This window comes from Alligator sinensis, unplaced genomic scaffold (assembly GCF_000455745.1).
Source record: "Alligator sinensis unplaced genomic scaffold, ASM45574v1 scaffold1836_1, whole genome shotgun sequence".
Lineage (NCBI taxonomy): Eukaryota > Metazoa > Chordata > Crocodylia > Alligatoridae > Alligator > Alligator sinensis.
This window is the reverse complement of record NW_005843371.1, coordinates 103,839-127,752: the sequence shown is the minus strand read 5'-3', so window position 1 is coordinate 127,752 and position 23,914 is coordinate 103,839. Positions and strand designations below refer to the sequence as shown.

The following is a 23,914-nucleotide window of genomic DNA, read 5'->3' as shown; positions in this document are numbered from 1 at the left end:
GTCCCGTCCCCTCTTGAAGACTTCCAAGGTCGGGGACTGCACCACCTCCTCGGGAAGTCTACTCCAGATTCGGGTCACCCTTCCTTGCATCTAACCTGAAACCATCCTCTAACCGTTTACGGCCACTGCTCCTTGTCCTCCTCCTCCACTTATCACTGTTGGCTGCTAAATCATCCATTGATAAAAGCAAGCAAATCCTTTGTACCAAGCAGGAGGAAGCCGAGGAACGCAATAGCTAATGAACCACTGGAGGCTCCTGTTTCATCCTACCAGGGCTTCAGACTAATCCATATTGAGTGACTTGCGCGTGCTATGCAAACTGATGGCATTTTAATGGGCATTTGGGCTAAATTTCATCCTAGGAGTATTTCATGCTCAAGAAGGTACTAGATGAATGCCCCAGCCCCCTCACGTCCTCTGCTTATTGGGACTGTGGGGCCGCAATACTGGCAGCTGCCGTTCAACACGGCCCTTCCTTGCGCCCTAAGCTCCTGTCTGCCTTTGTAGCTTGGTTTCTACCCGGACCATTGGAGCAGGCTCAGCTGTGCCAAGTTTTGCTGGTGCCTGCTGCGACTTAGCACTGATTTACTTGGAACTGGACTGAGACCAGCCTGCTTGGCTTACATAAGCCTTCAAAACTACCATCCAACAGCAGGAACCAAACCAGGGCTGGTGGGCTATTGCAGTGGCCTGCCAAAGGAAATGTGTCCAAACTCTTTTTTTTTTACATTTTATTTGCTGAGACTTGATCGGCAGCTCTGGACACAGGGACGGGACTGGCACAGCGTTGACTGAGCTGATCGTTAAATTGCTGGAGTGTAAAATTAGTTGGCGTTTTCTCTTGCCAGTGGCTGCCTAAGGTTAGCAATTACCTCGATGAGTAGAAACAAGTTGTGCTTTGCAGCGCGGACCAACTGAGAATCTATCGCAGCGCCTACGTGGTATGAAGGGGTGGCGTAGCCCAGTCCCCAATATTTCACTTGCCTCCTGCTTTAAGGAGGGGGTCTGGGAGTAGACCTCCGATGCACCCAATCTCATTAGCAGAAGAGCCTTAGGAGCCCAGGTTATCTGCTTCCAGTGAGATGGAGGCTCTGACCTGCCTTGGGCCCTTTTGAAAACAGGCCAGAGCCACTTTAGACAAGTCTCCCCCGGGCTCGAAACTAAAAGCAGGTGTGTGCTGAGTCCGTAGAAAGAGCAGCCGGCCCATCACAGCCGCCCACCTGGACATTAATGAACTGGGTGATACAGGAACTCGGGCTTCCCAGAACAGAAAGTTGTTGGAAATAACGACACCTCCTGCTAGGACTGGGGAATTTGCCTACCTTGGGCTTGAAAGCATCATCAGTTGCGAAATATTTAATGTCATATGCATATTACCTGCGGCTTAGGTCATCTCTGGTTTTTGTTCCCTTCTGTATCCAAAGTAGCAGCCAATTTTGAACCTGAAAGCAATCAAATCCACCCCGCTGTAAAGTGGGGCTTTGGTTGGGTAATGCCTGCATTTTTCATAACGAGACAAGAAACAAGAGAGTATTTTGCTGGAAATCTCCCGCGGGTGATGACTGCCGCATCAGCAAATGTATCCTGCCAATTCCACAGAGGAAGGGTGACTGCCCCGGCCGGGCTGAATGTCTCACAAAACACTACAAATAACACAAAATGTTGTCTGTGCGGGGGGCTAAGGGGAAGACGGACTGGATTTCCTTAGCCAGAGGCTGATGGCCTCCCAACGAGCAATAAGATGCATGCCAAAGCCGTTGTTTGTGGATCTGCCGGTACCGTCTGAGACGGCTCCCGAGAACGTGCCAAAAACTGCTCTGGTTTTTCGTGGTCCAAGGCTTCGTTATGAACGGCAGATTCTCAGGACCACTGAACTCATACCCCTCACCAGGCAGGGCGCACCGGAAACGTTCGGCTATGGGATAGCTAGTGCGGCTTTAAGAAATGTCCAGGCTGTTACCACCCTTGCAGTTGTAATGGGCTCAGCTCTTCCCCGAGCCAGGCTGGATGTTGCCAATGACAGAGGCTGGGGCAGGGTTTCATATGTATGCTTTTTAATATCATTAATTCTGTTACACTACACACAACCAGTAACAATGATAAATACTGCAATGGAAATGTTAAAAAAATATTATACATGTTTTCCAAAAAACACATTTTTAAATAAATTAATGCATAAAACTGACGGTAAAAAAAACAACAAAAAACCAAGAACGAAAAAAGAAAAGAAACACAACACAACGGATCTGTTTAAGGCAGTACTCTACGCAGACAGGAACAGAAGTACAACGGTGTGCTACATGTTTTGAACAGGAAAGGAAAGTTAAACCCCATTCTTTAGAAGATACGGGTTGGCGCTTCAGGAGGAGAAATAAAGCAAAATCAGAAAGAAACCGGAGGGCCAAGTTAAGGGCAGCATTAACGCGTCATGCCGGGCCAAACAAGTAGCAGTTTCTTACTGTGGAATAAAGCCAATAATGTCTTTTCTTCCTAATGATACGGATTATTTAAGCTGAATGTTACACTTAATACACTTCTGCATTGGCCATTTCACTACACATGGGAGCAGCCGGGGACAGAAATGCGTCTCCTGGGCTGAGATCGAAGTTGACGGCAGGAGTTCTTGCCACGGGAAGGACATTTTTATCGAACTCATCCAGAAAGGATCTGGAGCCCAGCGCCTCGTGGGCACCTCCTTCCATCCCCTCATCTCCTGTGTCAGACACTGCAGGGAATTGAGACCTTGGGACTGGTTTTTGTCACGGTTTTTCAATGCGGGGTACAAGCAGTTATGTTCAGGTTGAGACAAGATGTGCCGGGACAGAGCGCTTCAGTGTTCATTATCTAGGGGGTCAATACAGCATGCTGAAAGCAGAGGCCAGCTCGATTCCCGAGAGAGGGGAAAAAAGCTCTCTACAAACCACTGGGCTGGCCTGACCCAGTTTTGAGACCCAGCCATGGCATCGGTCATTAATGCAATGCCTCTGTGCCTGCCTGGATGCTGCCTCGCCGCACCAGATCAATCATGACTATTAATGCTTCCCGTAACTTGGCCGTGTTGAGGTTAATGAAGCATCGTAGTGCCAAAAAAAAGAGATCCCCTCTCCCTCTGGGAAATCAAAAATGGGCAGCAGCCACCTCCTGCCAGCTTCTGCAAGTGAAGCTGCATGAATGGGACCGCGTGTGAGCTGGGCAGTGCCAGCTACTGCCAACAGCAGCCCAATGCATGTCCAGTACGGGGTGTTTGCAAAGGGCTGTCAGTGAGCAAAGGTGGTGGCAAGAGCCTTTTACACGGCCCCTTCAGAGCACTGGCGGGATACCGCTGAAACAAGTAGCTTGAATACATTAATACAACTTGGACTAGTAGTGGCCAACCACGTCTTACAGCTCAACGTGGGGTTGAGCGGGAGACAGAGATGAGAGCTGTGGCCTGAGAGTCCTTTTGTTCTGACAATCTCTGCCGCTCCCCGCGGGGCCGGTTGTGTAACGAAAACAATAATGGCAACGTCTTGGGGAGGGAAGAAAAAAACTAGGTGTGAATGGAGGACGTGTGCAATATAACAAGGCTCGCGAGTCTAGAACTAACCACTGGACACGGATACCGAAGTTTACCTGTGACGACTAGTTATACTTCTATTGTTGTTGCTGCTTTCCCCCTCCCTGACCCCGTCCTGGTCCGGTTCTGTGTTTTTGGGAAGCCATAGCTGTTGAACACAATGGTCAGCGCTGTGTCTCCTGCCCCCGTTCCCGTACAGTGCATGAGGTGACTCGTCCGCAGTAGGTACAATGAGATCTGCAAGCGGCGTGTCACTGCGCAGGATGACATGCAAGGTGGCACCTGCTTTCAGAACCCGTTAGAAGGCTATTCAAATGGTGATTAGGTTTCTTCCTTCTTCAATATACCGAAGGCTCAGTAAAAGGCTTAAAAATATGCAAAACCCCCTTTCCTCCCCTGTAGAGATTTAAAGTTGCCAATAGACCCTTTTACCCACAGAACTACAGCCTGACCAGGAAGCCTGCTTTCTTTGTGGGGTCCACTGAGATGAAATACAGGACAGCGTGTGGCTAATTCATTGCTCACCCCCATGCATCTCCATCGTGGGCCCTATGACCCCACACCCGTATCACCGGTGCTATCTAGAAGGGGGCAGTGAGGCTGATCGTGAAGTTCAGCGTTGGATTCAAACTTTCTCTGAGGCCAAAGCAATTTGGATCTCGGGCTGTAGATGAGAACTGCCTCGAGTATCCTGCAGAGGAAAGCAACCACCCTCCCTGCCACGGCTGCCTAAATGTTGTTTTTGCCTCCAAACTATTTCAGGTAATTTAGTTAATGCCTGAATGAGGATCGGCCTCCCAGGAAAGGAGGCTTCCAGCGTTACTCTCGTGACTTCTCTGGCTTCCTCAAAGAGCAGCCAGGAATGGGAACGTGTTTTGGCAGAAGAGGTTGCACATGATGCAGCCTTTGAGGCTGGGGGGAAAAGGAAGGGACAGGAAAGAGGGAAGCTCTCATGGGAACTGTGCGGCATCAAGCTTCCACTGCTTACACGTAGGGAGGACTCGGTGTTTTTACCTGCAGGGAGAGACGAAGCCGTGCAGGAGCCCAGATCCCCACCTCTCTGAACTCCAGGGACATCTGGACGTGAGTCCACATATCAAAGTCCGACCCCATCTCTAAAGCAGGCTGTGCACCCTGACCGCTGAGCCAAGGGCCTGGAGCCCCCTGTCACAGGAGCAAGCGGGGGCTCTTCCAATGCTGTGCTGCTATTATACGCGGGGAAGTCAGGCAACTGAAGCACAGCTGGCCTGAAACCCGAGCCCTTCCAAGGACGGTGCTTTGATTGCATTGTCTCGCACTGTACGGCAAAGGGTGCCCTTGTCCTGCTGCCTGGGTCAGCAGCCCTGATTTTGGTCGAGTCGTAGTCATTGTTCATCAGAACGCGTTGTGCAGGAGCCATCCCGAGGGGATGGAAATGGGTGGAGAGAAATCAGACCTTTCCCCACCCCCCGTCAGTTTGTATGCAAGCTCTCCCTCTGGGCCGATGTTCGAAGTGCCGATCTTAAAACCCAAGGTCCTAGATGTCCATGCAGCCAGAGGCTTAGCTGTGGAAGTTACTCAGCTCAAGGCCGCTCCAAGACATTGAGCAGAGAAACCTGTGAGTTTGGAGGTGATACAAGACCAGATCACAAAAGATACGGTAAAAGAAACCCCAGTTCCCCTGACATTTTGGAAGGAGCCTGGCCCTAACATCAGTGTCTGGGACGGAGACGCTCTCTAATTTGTTCGGAGCCTCTGTGGTATTGCAAAAGAGCAGAGCTGAATGAAGAACGAGAAAGGAAAATGCAACTCGGAGAACCGCCATCTCCCTAAGTAATGGGACTTATCGCGCTGCTGCCCCTTGGACACGGCTTTGCTCTTCTGGCGCTGGCCACGGTGGTTTCCAGCCACGTGCATGAAAGAGTACATCTTAACGAGGGCTGCTTCCACTGCCTTGATGTGACCCCCCTGCTTCGATCATACGCTGTGACTATGGAGATAGCAGCGTCACACCTGAGATGCACTCCTTCCCAATGCAAATCCATCTAGCGTGAAGGGGTGTCAGAGGAAGAGGTGGAGTGGGGGCCTGTTGCTGGGCCACGCAGACTGTCTGGACCTGGAAGCCACGGGGAGGAACTGCTTTCTGTGTCTGAATGGGAAAGCTGTGACACTGCTGCCGGTCACGAGGCCGGGTGGTCCAGATGTGGAGAACACCCAGGTTCTGTGCTGAGTCCCCTGGTCAGCCTCTCGTCTGCACACAAACACGGCTTGTGAAAAACTGTAGGTCCCAGAACGCAAGGCCAAATGGCCCTCTGACTCGTGTTGGGGATCCTTGTCCTCTGCCGGGGCCACTGCAGTGTGTTTCAGTTCACCACAATGACGCGTAAGTCTTTGGTCTCCTGGCCTGTCTCCAGCACTCTTTCAGGTAGAGTCGGGATGCTGCTGGTCTAAGGATGCCCCGGGGTCAGAGACACCACAGAGGTGGGCGCAGGAGGGAGATACAGTTTCAGCATCGGGGAACTTCTGTCCAACCCTGCAACGTAGCCGTGTGATGCAAAAGGATGGACTACAGCTTGATGGTCGGGCACTGGGTCTCACCAGCAGCCTGTGTGCTGCCAGCGGACCTCAGAACGGTTGCCTGCTTCCTCCCGCTCTGATGTCCATCTACTGTGGCCTGCTCTAGGTCACTGCAAAGTCACTGACCTGCTTGGTCTGGATACGTCTGGCTCCGAAAGCCATCCCTGCTGTGTGACCTGACCAAATCCCCAGCCCTGGGAATGGCGGCAAGCTTGTCTGATGAGATGCAGTTCAAACTTTGAAGAAAATCGCTGAGTGGAAGTGACACCCTCACCATGTTCCCACAAAAGCCGAGCAGAGGGCGATTCATCCCCTAGTGCTACTGCACCCTTCCAGCTTTGGTGGGGGCTGGGAGCGGTCACAAAGGGTCTGATCCTGAGCATCAGCAACCCCTTGCCAGGGAAGGGAGCTGGGAGCAGCCTCAGTGTCTCTCTTTAGATCATCATCCTCTGCTAGACATCTAGATTCCCCCAAGCCCTGCCCGGGCATCTATTATTTATACAAGGGACAAAACGAGCTGAAAGAGAATACTGTTCCTTGCCGTCAGCTCTGGAGGGAAGCTGGGATCAAAGCAGGAGTGAATGCACTTTTGATTCAAGCGCAGGTCATGCAAAGCCTACATCTGCTCAGTCAAGCACTATCCGGACACCACGGTGAATTTAATTCTATGCAGCACTAGCCACGTTGTGCGTGTGTATGGAGGAAGGACGCAAAGGTGAAGCAAAGGGTCAGAAGCGAAGTCCTGAATCTGAGAGAGGGATGAACATGTTGGTTTATACCCCTCAATTGCATGCATGCTCATCTCAGCATCTCCTTAGCAAGTCGGCTCTTTTGCTGGGCTTTTGATTTCCATTACCAGCCAGTCCATGTAGCCAGCCCCCTCCAGCCCCTGTACCCTCATCAGCATCTTCATCCTCTTGAAGAGCTATCAAACCCACTGCGGCCTTCCACCTGGCTGGAGCAGCAGCGCTGGGGCTGCGCGCGTGCCAGCTGCCTAATGAGTGGGGAACACAGCCCTGCAACATCTGCAATCATTGCCTCCTCCTCCACTCCACTGCTCCATCTGGTGCCTGCCTGCCCCTTCCTCCTCATTTCTGCTCCATCAGGCAACTGCTTTCTCAAGCCTCTCAGGTTCTGCAGCAGAGTAAAAAAAATAATTGCTGAAAGGAGAAAGAGAAAAGGATTTTCTGGAGAGCAGCTGAGGAATGAGGGTGCCAGCCAGCACACGGCTGGGTGGGTTGGTCTAGGCTTGTCCAGTTGGTGAGTGAGCTTGGCCATCCCAGTGCTATTCTGGGGATGCCCTAGAATAAGGTGGGTTATCTGGTGCGTCTGCTGCTACTCCCCAAGCACATTTATGCAGTCACCAAGCAGCAGTGGACAAGACAGTCAAAGCGACACAGCAGACACAAAGGCATGTGGGCTGGTAACAAATGCACTGGGAGGAACAGCAGGGTACAAACTTCCGCCCACGTCTGAAACACAGTCCGTGCAAGTCATGTAGCAAGCAGTGTGCACCAGATAACTCAGCACTTCTCCTGGTTCGAGGGCTGGCCGTCTACCCGGAAAGGCATCTGGTCAGACAGGCCGTGGGGATGGCACTCCTGATGGAGAGCAGCAGGTGTTCCCCCTTCCAGGCGCCACCCTCTACCCGCAGCCTAGAGAAAGGGCTGCAGGAGGACATGAATGCAGTGACTGGCTCTAAGTGCAGCGACCAGAAAGCACCTGGAGCTCCATTTTCCATCTGAAAGGCCAAGTCAGTGTAATCATTAAGAAGCTTTTGAGGCCACCTCATTACTGGCTGGCAGCAATCTGTCATCCATTAATGCTCCCTCCCACCTTATCTTCACTCCAAAAGGTTGTCCCACCTTCTCACTGCTTCTAAATGCTGTGGGACTGCTTGCCACGTTCTCTTTCTTTTCAGATGGCATCTGATGTCCTTTCTAACTTTTCAATGCTGCTCTAAGTGCTCCTAGACCTTGCTGGCCCAGCGAACAGGACACGGTTTCTAGGAACATGCCATTTTGGAGGCCCCCGCAAGGCAGCACGGTGCCTGTTTCATTTTCTGCACCATCGCTTCTGGTGACAGGTGAACAGAAGAGGAACAGGACTGCAGTGAGCACAAACCATGCCCTCTTGGATGCTACATTCCACACGCAATGTCAGTGCAAAGTAACTTGATCCCATGCTGAATCTCACTGGTGCCTCATACTGGGACATACTGGACACCAAGATGCTGAGTAGAGGTGACTCAGGCGCTGAGGTTAGACAGGGCTGTTTGCTGGGTTGGCTCAATATATAATAACCTTGCAGCGGGAGTCACTCACCAGGCAGAGGTCATTCTTTGCCCATGGCAACGTGGCATCAGTGTGAATATTCATTGTAAACTGAGTTATGACCTTGATCTTTGGAGTGCTGGAAAACCAGGCCTGTGTGCTGTCATCTTACGTAGCAGAGCCAGTCCGTGGGATCCATGTGGCAGTTAAAAAGGAAGGAATGTGATTAAAGTCTGGTGCTTTGGTAACTAAAACTTGAAGGCCTTAATTATGAGCAAACAGAGGGGCTTGGATTCAAAGGCATCAGGTGCAAATGCTTCTGTGAGGCCCGTGGGTCACTGTGAGAATTTTATCCCCACCATTAAGCAAACAGTATCGGCATGGTACTTTTGGCTGATAGTGCAATAGGCTTTCATGCTGGGATGCTGTAATGGAGCTTTCTGGGGCTTGGGACTGGAAGATGGGGTTTCTGATACTTGAGAAGACATCTTGAAATAGGGATGATTTGGAAACCAGCTTTCTCTCAAGCAATCTACAGACATTTGAGCGCTCTCCTGGCCAGCAGGCTGCCTGTTTTACAATGCAGAGCATCAGAAAAATCCTCTGGGTCTGAGAGAGAGCCTCACAGCATGATGGACAATACACTGGTCTAGGCCTCTTTGGCTGGCACAAGGCAGGAGAAGTCATATTCTGGCTGAACCCAGGATCTGAACATGAGGCCACAAAGGGAGAGCCAGGTTTAACCAACCATTTTTCAGTGTAATACATAACCCCAACTGTGCACCATAGTACTAACCTTATTAAAAAACCATAAAACTAGTTCATATTCTGCAGAAGAGGCTGCAGTGTAACAGGGTTATAGGTCAACTTTCTGTAGTAGCTACATGTGCATTTTCTCAATGCATTCAGCCTTCCTGATACCAACCCGACATTGATAACTGCTTTCCCCCACCCTGTCTATTTTATTCCCCTAGTAAAATATATGGACACAAAGCATCGAGTGAGGAGAAGCCAAAAATTTCCATTTTAGGTATCTGATCGCGCCAAGCCAGCTCTTTGTAACCAACCCCTTTGTGAACAAGGAACAAAAGTCAGCTTGTGACTGCGTGTGGCTGTGGACGGCATTCAGTGACGTCACTGCCTGGACGAAGTCCGACCTTCCCTCCCCCTTCTACTGGGCATTTCTATCTCAGAGGTCTTAGAGGGTTAAACTGGAAGCAGGTGCTTAGTTCACAAGAGAAAAAAAAATTGGGGGCAATTAAAATAATGCTGCTGTGGTGGGATACAGAAAGAAATAGCAGGTGGGGTCTGTTGTGTGAAGACGGTGAGCTCCAGAGCGCAGCACGCCCTCTTGATCAGGACACAAAGGCACTGATCGGAGAGGGGAAGCCCATGCTGGACTAGGACACGGCAGAGAACATGGATTATGTCGCTGCAGGTGAGCAGCCCCGCAAGGTGCTGGCCACAGGCAGGTTGGGCTCTCGGTAGGGCAGAGTTTGTGCCCTAGGATGGAGCACTGACCCGGAGGAGAGAGATGATGGACGTTTGGTTGTCTGTACAAGTGGGACCTGATTCGTCCCGGTTTACACAGTGCCACTGAGGAATTTGAAAGCCTCATCGTAGTGGCCTTTAAAAGCACGCTGTCAAGCAAGTCAGGTAACTGATTTGACCTTAGTTTTTTGTTCCTATTTAGCCACAGTGCCACTTTAAAAAAAAATGTGTTGCTTGGAAAACAACCGACACCCGCCTTTTCTGCGAGAGCGCCTCTGCTATCCGGAGGTGACTAGTTCTTCCCAAAGCTGAGCACCAGCTCTGCTGGCATCGGAGCTGAAGTGAGGCACAACAGAAGCAGAAAGAAAATGGCCCTGGCAGTTTGTGTTGCTTTAGTGTTCATCAGGTGATTAAAAAGGGCAAAAGCAGCAGCAGAGCCTGCTTCTGGGATGATCTACTCCCTATTGACCAGGAAAAGTTAGTACTGAAGCACTTTGAAGAAGCAAAGCATGATCACTAATAATGGCTCGCCCTCACAACACCCTAATTTCCTTCCCCTCCTTCACAGATGAGGAAAACACGGTTTGCAGTGTCTTGCTCACGACTATGCGAGAGAGGAATGGAGCCGCCATCTCCTGATCCTTTGCTCAGACCGGCACACGGTGTGGTGCCTCGTGATGGGCAGAATCAAAGCCAACACCACTTACAGCTGTTAAGAGCAGGTGACAGTGCCCGCTTAAGGACTCGCTTGACTGCCCGCGGCTTTTAAACAAAGACTTTGTACTTCAGAAAGGTGAAACTTCAGCACCTTGTTGCAATATTATGGAATTTCCAGACAGGAGTTGAGATTAGAAAAACTGATCGAATTTTCCTCAATCTTTCAATTGCTCAGGGCTAAGGTGAGTGCTAAAGGCGATGCTGGCAGTCTTTCCTGGGCACTCTGCAGCCAAAAGCTCCAAAAACTAAACAAAAGAAAAAAACTGGGAAGCCAACGTGCTGCATGATTCAGGAAACCTGCCTGTGTCAAACACAGCTGCTGGGCAAATTGATGATACCATCCATCCATTTATTTTAGAGCCAGGTTTCCTGAGAGCACTGTCTAAACACAAGTTCCCTCACTCTTGAGACAGCTTTAATGTGAGCGATGGTTGTCCCAGAAAAGGGCAGAGGTGGGATAACAGCAGTTCTCCTCGTGCTTTTAATGAGGTGAACCTACCTGCAGTCTTTTTGTTCCCAAAAGATGCTCCCCCTCCCAGCCTAGGACAACGCCGACCACACTGGCATTCTGCGTTGATAAACATGTGAAAACGTGGGAAAAATGTGCATTCTTCACCGCATTTGGTCTTCCCGCCCTAATCTCTGTGTCCCTGCACGTATGAGAATTTATTTAATGGATTTTTGGCATGAGTTGGGCTACAAAAAATTTAAACAAAACCCGAGAAATGTGACCTGGCTTGAATTTGTGGAGACTGTAAGGTTATTCCTGGAAGTAAAGTAATCTAAAAGGAGCAAAGATGGCCTGCGGATAGAATTTTACCTGTCTGGGGGTGACTTAAGGTGAAACGAGGAGCAGATTCATCAGATGTGTGACATGGCTGCCCAAGAGGCTGTGGGTATTGACCCAGGATGAAATACTGCCTACGTGTGCTCTGTGAGTGCAGCTGACTTTCAGGGCATCTTACTCCTTGCTAGCCTGGCTCCCCTCCAGAATTTTACTCTGCTCCTATGCCCGGACCCAGTTAGTTGGCAAAAATGGATCGGTTTTAGGGAATGAATTAAGGATAATGCCCTCCCCACCCTGTTAGAAAGACCTTGTGTCTCCAGTTCACCATGGATCTTGCAATAAGATTAACTGAGACGTGGAGGAATAACTGCTGCCCCAAACCAGCCCTGCCACCATGCAGACCTCAGTCAGAGCCTGTACAGACCTAGGACCACTGGGCCCTTTTGCATTAACTCCCCAGACCAGGCCCAGTCTGGCACTTCAAGCCTCTATGTTTGTTAACCAGAGCTTAAGAAGAACTTATCAACTGATCGTAAAATGGATTTTTGGTTTCTCCTGGCTCCATGAACACAAAGAGATGCACGTCCTACCATAGGAGGAAGCAATGGCCGTTAAGTTTTACAGTTATAGTGGAAAGCACTGATCACGCCCTGCTGTCCTCATTACTGGATGTGGCAGGCGGTGGAGGAGGTGGCTTGGCAGCACATGCAGGTGGGGTTGACAGACTTAGGGGGGATTAAGTCGAGGTCCTCGTCATCTGGAATCTCATCTAACCGATACCCATCCTTTAGCAGCTGGATGTTCAAGTCTTGGTTAATCTGCTGCAAACAAAGAGACACACAGTCAAATACTTTAGACATTTATTTTTCTGAATGGGGCAAACTCAGAGGAAGTTCCCTACAAGGATGTAAGGGTGCTACCTTTTGTTTTAAGCCAGTGGTGCTCAAGCTTTTGGCCCCGTGGGCCAGACGAATCGTGCAGGGTTGGTCCATTGGACTCCGTGCCATCTCCATGTGCCACCCCTGCCTGGCAGCACGTGCCAGAATCAGGCTCTGGGGCCCTATGCCTCTCCTGCCTTGGCCCCATCTGGCCCTGTGGGTTGGGATTGGGTCCCATGCTTCCCTGTATGCCCCATGTAGCATGTAGGGCCACAGGCCCCAGGGCTCCCCCCAGATCTGTGGGGAACACTATGGGCTGGATGACACATCACCCAGGGCTGGATCTGGCCTGTGCTGGGGGTTGAGCACCCCTGTTTTAAGCTGATTCCAGAGTAAGAGCATGAAACCCAGAGAAGCTACAGCTCTTTAAATTCACATCCTCCCTTATTTTGGAATACAGGCAATTATAAAGAGGTTCAAGAAACAGTTTTCTCTGTGGCTGTAGGGGATAGGACTAGGAGCAATGGATCACAGAAACAGAGAAAAGTCAGGCTGGAAGGGACCAACTCTCCGCTCAAGGCAGGATCATCCCCATCCAAACTATCCTGTACAAATCTTGGTCTAACCTATTGTGAAAACTGCACAATCAACCCTGTTGCACAACTACAAGGCAGATTGGCCAAAGACCCCAAAAGTATCCCAGCCTGCCACAAGTAAAGCAGGGAGAGAAAAGATCCAAGCCAGAAGCCATGCCCCCCTGCTACAGAGGAAAGCAACCCCCCCCGACAATCTCAACCAGTCTGACCACAGGACACAATTCCTCCCTGGCCCCAAATGTTGGGATCAGTCTGACCATAAGAGGAGAGGGAAAACCCTCTAAACAGGAACCTCTGGGTCTAGAGAAGTAGGGCTGGAAGGGGCTTCTGGAGGTCATCTGGTCCAGTCCCCTGTCTGAGGCAGGATCATCATTATCCAAACTATCCTATACAAAGCCACTGTCTAATCTCTTAGTAAAACTACCGTTGACCCTGACACAACATAAGACACAACACCCAAACCTGCCACAGGTAAAGGTGGGACATCCTGTTTCTATAAAAGGTTATGGTAATATATACTGAAGAGATCCCAGGAAGAAAGTTACACCCCCTGCTGCAGAGGAAGGCAAACACCCCCAGTCCATACCAGTCTGACCATGGGGTAAAATTCCTTCCTGACCCCAAATGTGGGGATCAGTTTGACCTTCAGCAGTGGGACAAGACCCTCTAGCCAGGAACTTCTGAGTCCAGTTCCTAGCAGGGACACTGGCATAGCCCAGTCACAGCCCCTGGCCTGCGCTTCAGCCAAAGCTAGAGCTAGGAAGAGCTTATTCACAAGTTCTTCCTGGAGCTTCCTCCTGTCCTGGGCTAAAAAGAGGGTGTGAAGGGGAGGTTGCTCACCGTGCACAAAGTGACCCCTGTACTCATAGCATGTGTCAATAGTCCCCCTCTGGAGACGGCGCTAAATGGTGTCGTTCTTGCTTCCCAGGGAATTCATTCATTTGTACTTGTCAGAGAGATGGTTACTGAAGCGGCAGGGGCCTACAGTCTAACCCTTCTGCATCGGTTTTGCCAAGACGCCTTTCCCCTGGAGGTCTGGCAGCATGAAATTCCAACCCTGAGCGCTACAGAGAATAAATACGTCCAGTGGATAAAATTATACCTGTCCCAAAGGGGCAAGGGGAGAGGCCTTTAGCTCAGCAACAAGAATACAATTATCGTGGAGCTGCTGCTGTGTCTTTTGAAGATCCCTTTATTGTAAATGCTTTGCCCTGCTCCTCTCAGGAACGCTATTTCTTTCCAGTCGTCACTGAGGCAAGGCAAGCAGAAGGGAGTGTAACTCACCTCAGCTGATGAGTATCCTGAAGAGGAATATCTGGACATATCGAAGTCGTCATCACTGTAGAGAATGACAAGATACAGCAAAGAGAAGGAGGCAGTTAGAGAGTCTTGTTCTCTCTCTAGATTCCTGCCTCTCCATGCTGCGGACCTCAGCTCTCTGCACAAAGAGGTTAACCGTGCAGTGTCTGTGCTTGCAGAGCACCTTTCAGCAATAGATTTCAAGGCACTGTGCATGCAAAGTCAGTCTTAAAATGAGTGTTTCCATACACGTTTCTGTATACAGAGGTGGGCAGACAGACTAAGAGATGTGCTAGAGGTCACAGCAAGGTGGGAGAGGAACTAACATGAGTGATTCAAGGATGGGTCTGGCAGGTCAGGACTCCTGGATTTCAGAATTACTCACGAAGAAATGTAATATCCCACATACAATCTTATTGTTAAGAAACTCTTTGCATACCTGTCTGTATCCAAGGCTACCAGTGGCTTTTCATCTGGACTCTGATCTAACGATGAATAGCCTTTATTGGGAACAACCAGCCTGCAAGAATTAAATATTTTCTATTAAATACAAATTTAAGTTCAGTACCGTGCAAAGCTTAAGTCAAGGCCACGAGCCAATGAGGACAGCAGAGAGGGTCTCCTCATTTCAGATGACTTCATTTTTATTAAACATCTTCAACGAATAAATATAGGTTGATGCAATTACATGGAACCAAGTGTTGCCCTTGGTTTGTGTGAAACATATTTCAAAGGGATGAAGGAAGGGAGCTTGCTGGTCCCTTCTGTGTTGGGGTCTCCAGAGCGTGGACTACTAGATTAGCGTCTTGTAGCAGTCAAGAAGTTATAATGGCCTATATTACAAGGAAGCCATAAGAAGGCAAGTCTTGGCACTTCTAATAATCAAAATAAGCGAATCGCCGGTTTTTATGGACTCAGCTCTTACCCACCCCCAAATGCAGAAGCTTACATAAGTAAATCCTTATTTAAAACCCAAGATATTTATCATGCCACGTACAATGCAAAACCTGCCAGGGATTTCTGAATTGCCAATGTTTCGGAGTTTGCCAGCGTTCAGAAAACACGGCTATATTTAGCAAGGTGAGGAGTGAGAATTGCTAGGTGCAGTAAAAGAACCCAAATATACTCAAGGATTTTATCGAATACAAGCTAATACTCTCAATCACTTATGAAATGGTGAGGGAACGGACTATCGATTCATGATCTTCCTGTAAAGTAAGCGGGCTTATTACCTTCAACTCCCCCACCCCCTGATGAGAACTGCTGTACTCTAGAACTGCATCCTGCATTTAAAAGCATGATGCTTCTAAATGGACACACAGCAATGGAGAAAACCTTGTACACAAGAACCAGATTCAACCAGGGAAGCAAGAGCGAGGTATGCTGAGAGCTGAAACAATGGCAGAGGGGTGAACTTCCCCCTCCTTTTCAATGGAGTAAAGCTCTGTTCCTTTACCGACACCTTGCAAAACTCAACAAAGGGGCTCATTTTCCTTCAGCAAGCTTGGCTTTTGGGAACGGAAGGGTTAATGTTAGTCTACAGACGACAGTTCATTTGACCAAGGCCAAAAGCTCCAATTGCTCCGTGCTCAGCTGCAAAAAGCATCCAGCGTTTCCACCGGCAATTTCTGCAAAGTGCTCGTGACATTAGCCATACAAAAAGCTGCTGTGCACTGAAGATTGGCAACTCCAGGGAAGAGCAGAATATATTGAATTTCACATCAAAGCGCACATGCAGGTTTGCCACTGATTGTATTAGCCAGTTCCCTCCTGAAGTCATTAAAAAACTACATTTTTAAAAATTACTTCAAAGCGGCTGCAGCATTTCCAATCTGTTGCACCAGTGAAGTGGAGGAAACAAAGGGAGCCTCTTGCAAAATGGAGATCCAGCCTTCCATGACATATGGGAGGGTCTGTCTACTTCTGGAAACAATATGGGAAGTAGATCAAGAAGCCAGGACACTTAGGCTCAGGAACAGAGCCTGTGGTCAGCCAGAGTTGGCTAGCAGCACTGGATGCCAAGCTTGCTCTTCAGTTTAAAGCTGCCACCCCAAATACGACAGCTAAGAGCTCTTACTTCTGTCCAAATCGGCCCTGTATTGTCAAGTAGCCTGGGAAAAGTGCCCTTCATGGTGTACTTTATTTCCTCTATAATCAACTACATCCTTTTCCCAAGCAATGTCTGACTATTGGGCTAGGGACAGAATGACATACACTGGTCGAAGTGATCAGAAATTGGTTCAGATCTGTAACACACCAGTTCAGTGCACACAAACCGCTTTCAAAATGGCTGACACTGGTTTAAGATAAACCTGGAAGGATGTAGTATCAGATTGAACTGATTTAGGTTAAATCGGTTTATCGAACTTCTATTCCAGACCCCCTCCAGATTCAGGTCAATGCATAATCCCCCAGCACCCCAGGATGCTTTGCACCTTCCCTGCAAACCCCTCCTTTGCAGGGTGGGTGGCCTAGCCTTGGCCCAAGCTGTCTGCTCCAGCCCAGCAGTGAGGAGTGCTCTGGCGCCCCCTGGCCTTTGGCCCAGGCCACTGCAGGCACGTGGCTGCATTTCCGGGATCAAAAGTGAATGTCTGTTCACTTGCTTATTGGTTCAATCTACGCAATTTAGACAAACCTGTGAAGACTGAATCAATTCAGCCTTGGGCCTTTTGACTGTCTGTACTTAGCCCCATTGTTCTCTGCAGTATAAACATTTAATTTTACTCCTAAAGGCAGAGTCTGCAGTGCTAGCTCCAACCCTGGCTTCACATTTTTTCCTCTTTTCTCTTGTCTGTTGTTTGGCCTCTCAAATGCTGCAGAATCCAGTTGCCTCATCCCCCTCATGTGCACATCATCTTTGTGCTTCGCATGACAGTGTTTTCAGTTACTGAGCATGAAAGATGCAATTGCAAAATGTGAGTCTAGCTGAGCTATAAGAAGGAACAGAGGAAAAAGAAAGCTATCTACATGGTTGGGGGGGGGAGAGATTGAGAGCTGGAACATGGCTGGACGGGGGAGGAAAGGAATAGTATTGATTAAAAAAACCCTCCATAAATGGGGGGCTGGACTGATCAGGAGATTAGGTCCTCGGTTGTGAAGATCAAAAAAAATTACTGTACAATGATACCAGCCAATGGCTTACTGCCCCACCTGAAGTGATTTGGGATTTTCGGACTGATCCTACTGGACACTGGCCTAGCTCAAAAAAAATGCAGGACCAGTGAGAGCACCATGCCAACAACCTCCCAAAGGTCAAGGGCTGAATTATTCTTTTATCCCTAAATCTGATTCTCCCCACGAGAGAGAGGCAGAGACAGGGCAGTGAGGGAAATGCGATACCGGAGGCTTGGTGTCAGACATTTATAACACTCTTACAGAAGAATAAGAAACAAGGGAGGTGGTGGGGGCGGGAGGGGGAATGATAAGGTGAATAAAGTGAAAAGAAAAAAACCCCAAGATTGGGAGAAGGAAGAGACTGATAAAAGGGGGGAAATAATGTACCAGTCAGCAGAAAACTACAGAGCCTTCTTCAATGCTCTCATTCCACCGAGACTGAAGTGAGTTCACAACCTGGAGTGAAAGTACTGTTAGAGGTGGATATTAGAAATATCTCCAGCAAAATCACAAGAACTGGCATGCGGTAAGCTTCAGAGCACAGACGCTGTTTTAACAATTTCATGGGCTTTGCTTATGCTCTTGGGGCCTGAGTCATCAGGGAAAGGCGTGGGTACTGGGAGGGTCCCTGACAGGGTCTTTCTTACTTAAGTGCCTGTAGGCTGAGGGCAGAGGGTGATGAGACTAATGGTCAGCAAGACATTGTGACAGAAATCTAAGCATGGGGACAGATGTAACAGTTACACTGGGATCAAATCGCCCCAGTATAAGACGTTCCAATGCAACTGGTATGTCTGTTTGCCCCGAGAATGGTGGAAGTGGAGCGGAGTGATGTCACTTTAACCATTTGAAGTACCGGTGCTGAACCTGCAGCCCAGCCCACGGGGCTCACCACGGGTCCAGCGATCCAGTGGGGGAGCGGTGGCAGCATTGCTTCCAGAATGCCGTGGCTGCTCCCCCGCTGCTATATTTCTGGACTCGTGGGGAGTCCTGCGGGCAGAGGACATGGCCTTACGTGCTGGATAATGCCGGCACGTGGGGTTGGTCTGTGGCTGGATCCAGCGTGCGGGTCAGGCCAGTGTGCCAGGTCACGTGGCAGCCAGATCTGGCAGCTGGGTTGTGTCGGTGAGTCGGTTCATGTTCATGAACCAACCCCTGCCCACAAGATGCAGCCCATCCACTGGTCTGGTGCTACTCATCCAGCCTGCGGGGCTGGGAGGTTGAGCATCACTGGTGTAAAGGGCTGCGGTTACAGGGGGTCAGCTCACTTACAGGTGCAGAAGTAATGGTTAAATCAGAACAGCTGCCAGGTGTTCCCAAGTGACGAGACCCCCATCTTCTTTTAAAACAGTTTAAAGTTACATCTGTCGAGGAGGGGAGCCAGTTTTTCAAGCATTAATCCCAAAGCATCTGTGAATAGCTGTTCCTCTCCCAGGAGCAGCCCTCCATTTCCATTTGCAGTTCTTAAGCAGCTGCTAATCCTTCCACGAGTCCCCTTTGTTTGCCAGCTCTCCCCTCCCTTCCTCACGCCCAGTCCCAGCACTGACTGCAGGGCTCTGTATTTTCTAATTTCCCAAGCAATGAGGCTTATCCCTCTCTCTTGGGAAGCCCACAGAAACAAACGTTTTTTCCTACTCTCCTGATTTAGGTGGGAGACTATGAAGAAGTGTGGCACACAAAACCCTGATGAACATTTTCTACTTCTTCGTTACATTTGCTGAATCGCTTGCTTGTGACAAAGGGCTCGAGGCTTCTGCTTGGGCAAAAACTTCCAAGCGTGAACCACCGACACGTTCTCCGGACATCACAGCAACGCACAAATAAAACCTGGCAGCGCCCTGACATGAATGCTGGTTACTGCTGCAGGTACTGGAGATGACTTTGAACAAAACATCTTGTCAGATGGACACGTAGAATGCGAAGAGGATCTGAAGGGCAGCTTTTAGTGCACTTCATACATGGGAATCTTTGCAACTCTCTCACCCGCCCGTGAACATCCTCCTCTCTTCTTAAGCACAGGTGCCCGCTGAAAAACAGCACCTTTGCTGTTGTACTCAAACAGAGCCCTCCCTGCAACAAGGCAACAACCGGGCTTTAACCTTCTACGAAGCACGTGGACAACCCATAATAGGATAAACACCGGACATGGCTGGTGTGGCCACCTGATGTACAAGTGGCACCTAAAAACCTTGCCTGTATGCGACGGTAGAAACCCTGACCAAACCACGGAGCACATAATAACATCCTGCCCCAGATACAAGTTTGAGGACGACATCCTGGAGTTATACTTGCTTTCCAGCAGGGCATAGGTCTGGTTGGGGAATTTGGCATTAAAACTGTGACGATAGCTCCTCCTCCTAGAGCTGTACAAAACAAGAAGAAGTTGAGCTGCTAAATATATAATAAGCAGGGAGCTTAAAAGCCCTTCCAGATCACACCTGAGAGATAAGTTAGTGAAGCATCTTCCAAGAAGACAGGGAAATGTGAAGAAAGACTCAGCAATAAGGAGACAACGAATTGGTACATATTCCAACCCAGTGAAATAGGGTACACTTGCCTGCGTCTCTGTGTGGTGCCCGGTGATTGGCTTTTTTATGCAGTCATTAGAATCTGATTGGTTTCTACAGTTATTCAATGTTTAATAAAGGTATAAGAGATGTAATTGTTTTATCACACTTCGGAGATGTAACGGTCCCCTGCAACACTTCACCTCCACAAGCTGGTTTGGTTAGCCGGTCATCAGCAATTAAAAATTCTCTATTTATGCTCACTGTTGTTTCTTGAAACTTGATTAGTACTATGGGCAATAAATGGGGACAGAGCTGAACTGTGTGGGGCTGGTGCCCAGGTGTCCTAGCCACCTGCAACAGTGAGTAGCACAAACTAACTATTTACCAGCTCTGGGAAGGTGGTGATGCTGTTCAGAGTCTACAGGAAAGATCCTATGTTCCTGTGCATATAACACCCCCAAATAAAACACACACCTTGTTTTTGGAAGGCAGAAAATGGGGGGTCGGGGAGATTTTACCAGTCTTGGCTGCCTATGTCCTCTTGGGGACACAGAGCATCCAGGAAGTGTAGCATCAGGAAGTTCTGGGTGCCAGCTGCTTCACCCAGACTGTCTCCTGAGATGACGCATCTCCTAGACACTGTCCGTCTCCAGGAGGACATACCCTGTGGGTGCGCCTACACGTGCCCGTGCAGCAACGTTGCTACTTCCTTTTGGAAGTACTAAAGCACAGCGTAGTAGCAGCCCATACTGTGCTGTATGCCAGGCGCATGGTTGTTTTTAGCTGCTACTTTGCTGTCGCGGCGCGCTACAACGAGGCCATGCGCTGCTACGGCAAAGTAGCTGCTGTCACATGTAGATGCATGTGGTTGCTAGGTCCCTGTAGTGTGATGCTATGGCACCATAGCATCGTGTGCAGACGCACCGTGTCACACAAGTTTAGGCCTTGTGCCCTTCCAAGGGCAGCAGCAAAACTGTTAGTGATTTACTGCAAGTAATTCTTTATATAAGTTCCTGCAAATGAAGTGCTGTTTCCATTTTAGATGCCTAATCAAGATACTTCCTGCAGCTCACCTGCTGCTGCAGGCACAAGCTACAGTGCTAAGCCAACAGCTATGGCTGTGGGAGGGTTAACACAGGACTCAGCCACCTTGGCAGATGCGAAGCATCTCCACCTTGCTTTTTTTTCAAGTGAAGAACACAACATCCCCACCTTAAATACCCCCCAGTTTGGGAAGGGGGTGATTTTGGGGAAAAGGTGCATGTGTAAGGGAGAACGGTATATAGAGCCACACACATCCAGATGGGCTGTTAAGTCAACCTGGGTTTGGAAGCATTTGTATTCAAAGAGGTGCAGCCAAATTACTGGGATAAAAGCTGCAGAGTCAGAGCTAAACTCTAAATCAGGTTGCTGTTATTGGAAGCAGCGTCAGACACGCACCTGCCTGACGGATTACATGGCCTTCTGGATTGCCATGAGCACCTCGGTCAAGCAGATGGAGCCTTGGGTTTAGTCTGCTTTCAACAGGACCGACGGCTTCCTTTCAAGAGGAGTCGACGAGTCCTTTCCAGGCCGAGCTTTCACCATTTCTGGGCCCTGCTGCTGTCTATAGCTCCCCGAGAAATTTAGTGCAATGCAGCAGATGGAGCGTGGGGCCTGTCGGATCCCGAGAGAGCCAGCATTACCGTTACCGACAGTCAGCGTGCTCAGCATTATGCAAATAGGAACCAAGGTTGTCCCTGTCTCCTAGCAAGCCCACCAGGGAGGGTGGTACCTGGTATACTTGAACACTTAAAATACTCTACCTTGTCCGTGCCATCACGTTGTTCTTCTTGGGTTGCTGATTAACTGGACTTCCCATGTTGCCATTCTTCAGGGACCCCTTCCGAGCTAGTTCCCGCTGCTTCTCTGCATAAGAAACAAAAAAGTGAGAGCAAGGTGAGTGATGTTAACTGCCTGGACACCTTGCAGCTTACAGAGCTGAATCCTGAGCTGGTGAAAGGTGCAGCAAAAATAAATGCCTGGAAATGGGCGCTCTCTAGCTCCGAAGCCTGGCTTGAGGGCAGGGCAAGCTGCATTAGAGCTTACTCTGGGGATGCGGATATGGGAAGCCAGCCCCTGAGATCACCTGCTTCCTGGCTACGAGACCCAATTAGGAACTACCAGAAAATGATGATGCAAGAGAATCTCCTGCCAAAACAGGGTCCTTGTCTATTATACATTTTCTAGTCCAATCTAGTGTCTAACATCAAGTTACCACTTCCCTGCAAGGCTAATTACTCCTGCTTCAGGAAGCATTATTGCCTTGCTCCTTACTCTCTTCTTCTATGCTTTGTATTGCTTATTATCTGTCCCCAGGTATGGGCTCACATGCCTACCCCAAATTGAATCTCATTGTTGCTTTGCACCTTTTCCTTGCCTTTTTAAAAAAAATAGCAAGCACTTTGCAGTCCTATTTGCAGAACATTACTCGGTGTACTTGTTTTTCAGAGCATGAACTAGCTGTCGATGAGATGGGAATTGAAAAACAGAACAGCAGAAAGTAGATATGGAACTAGAGTGGTTTCAAAGTCAGCTTTACCTATGGACAGGCTATGATCACCTTCCCTAACAAAAGTGTTCACCTATGGAGCTGCAACCATAATTCAGGCCCTGCAGCCCCAAAACTCGGCCTTCCACAGTTTCATAGTTGCTAGGGTCAGGAGGGACCTGAACAGATCATCTGGCCTGACCCCCTGCCACAGGCAGGGATGCCTGCTGGGGTCAGAAGACCCCAGACAGGTGATCATCCAACCTCCTCTTGAATTTGCCCAAGGTACGGGGGCAAGGACCGCTTCCCTGGGAAGTTGGTTCCAGATTTTGACCACCCTAACTGTAAAATATTGCCTTCTGATCTCCATCCTAAACCTGTTCTCCATCAGCTCGGTGTTATTTATACTTGAGGGGGTGCCAAGAGATGAGAGATACAAAGAGGGAGGGCAGATGCTGGACCACCCATGCAGAAAGACCTCGACCCACCCCAGGCAAGCTTCTGACCCAAGTAAGACCAAAGGGTGCAGGTGGGTTGCAATGGGGGGGTCTGATGCTTAGTGGGGTTGCTTCTGTAGTTGATACAGCTTGCGTTGCCTGTGGCGTGGCTGCAAGAATCGGATCTAGACAGCATACGGAAGCAGCCCTATCTGCTATTTTTCTCCTCTGTTTTATGTCTATTTTATGCTGCAGCATTTTGCTTTATGTTCCTTTCTTGCTCTCCTTGGGGAAATCAGTTGGGTTGCCTTAGCAGTTTGCCAGAGAAGACAGGGGCTAACTGCCCTCATTTTGTTCTGAAAGGCAAGTGAGGGCTCCTAGTGAAAAGCAGAGTCTGGAGCCAACCAGGAGGAGAAGAGCCAGATGAAATCACTCTGAGTTTGATGGAGTTCAAAGAAATGCTGGAAGCTTCTGGCCTTCTGCACCTGAATGCTGGGGCAGCTAAGGCTGGGCTGGAGCCTCCCAGGGCCACTGGCTGGGGAACTTTTCTTGTGATTATGGTTCTCTGCCCTGTATGTTTGCAATGCTCTAGTGCGTGCTCAGTCTCTGTTGGGTGAGAGGAAATAAAGCTGTTATTACACGTTCTTTGAGAGAAGCACTTTCTTGAAGGGAAGCCAGCCCCATAGCTAGGAGCATCCATGTGACATGAGTACAGGTGACAAAGGCAGGGAAATGTGTGACGGGCAAAGAAGGGAATCGCAGAAAGAGTGCTGCCTTCAGCTACAGAAGGGACCCTACGTGGAAAAGGCAATCAGCAAAGATACTCAGACCCTGTGGCAATGAATGTGGTACCAGGACCTAGGAGCAACCTACACTTGTGCAGACGGTATGCAATTCTGATCCCGCTAATGTCAACGGTGAATAAACTCCATCGGGCTTTGTAGGAACAGGACTGACTAGTAATTCCCTCTGGCTGAGTTACATGGAGGCAGGTGTGGGACAGAGACCACGGCAACCTCCCGTGGCTGCAGCTCCAAACCAGACTGGGATTTCTCAGCAATGAATATTCTTACATCACATAAAGAGAGGGGGGATAACACAGGGCCTTACAGGGGAACCTGATTACAGCTTACACTGTGGAAAGGCTATGGGCCTCTGCCTGTGTAGGGA

At 49.4% G+C, this 23,914-nt stretch overlaps 1 protein-coding gene and 1 long non-coding RNA gene across 3 annotated transcripts in view; one reads left to right on the top strand and one right to left on the bottom strand.

Annotated features, from left to right (window-relative positions):
- The window catches only part of LOC112548649, a 54,309-nt gene that overhangs the window by 25,883 nt on the left and 4,512 nt on the right, over positions 1-23,914 (top strand). The gene's annotated exons all lie outside the window — the stretch shown is intronic.
- FAM219A (family with sequence similarity 219 member A) overlaps positions 10,664-23,914 on the bottom strand; it is a 48,917-nt gene continuing 35,666 nt past the window's right edge. The window contains exons 3-6 of one of the 2 annotated variants that reach the window (XM_025195010.1): positions 21,583-21,685; positions 14,593-14,673; positions 14,139-14,193; positions 10,664-12,198 (exon numbers count right to left, since the gene is read on the bottom strand). In XM_025195010.1, coding sequence (XP_025050795.1) covers positions 12,043-12,198; positions 14,139-14,193; positions 14,593-14,673; positions 21,583-21,685 — 395 coding nt within the window. In that variant the 3' untranslated portion in view covers positions 10,664-12,042. Of the gene's footprint in view, positions 12,202-14,138; positions 14,194-14,592; positions 14,674-21,582; positions 21,686-23,914 lie in introns of both variants that reach the window. The other variant, XM_025195009.1, reaches the window with a different exon arrangement.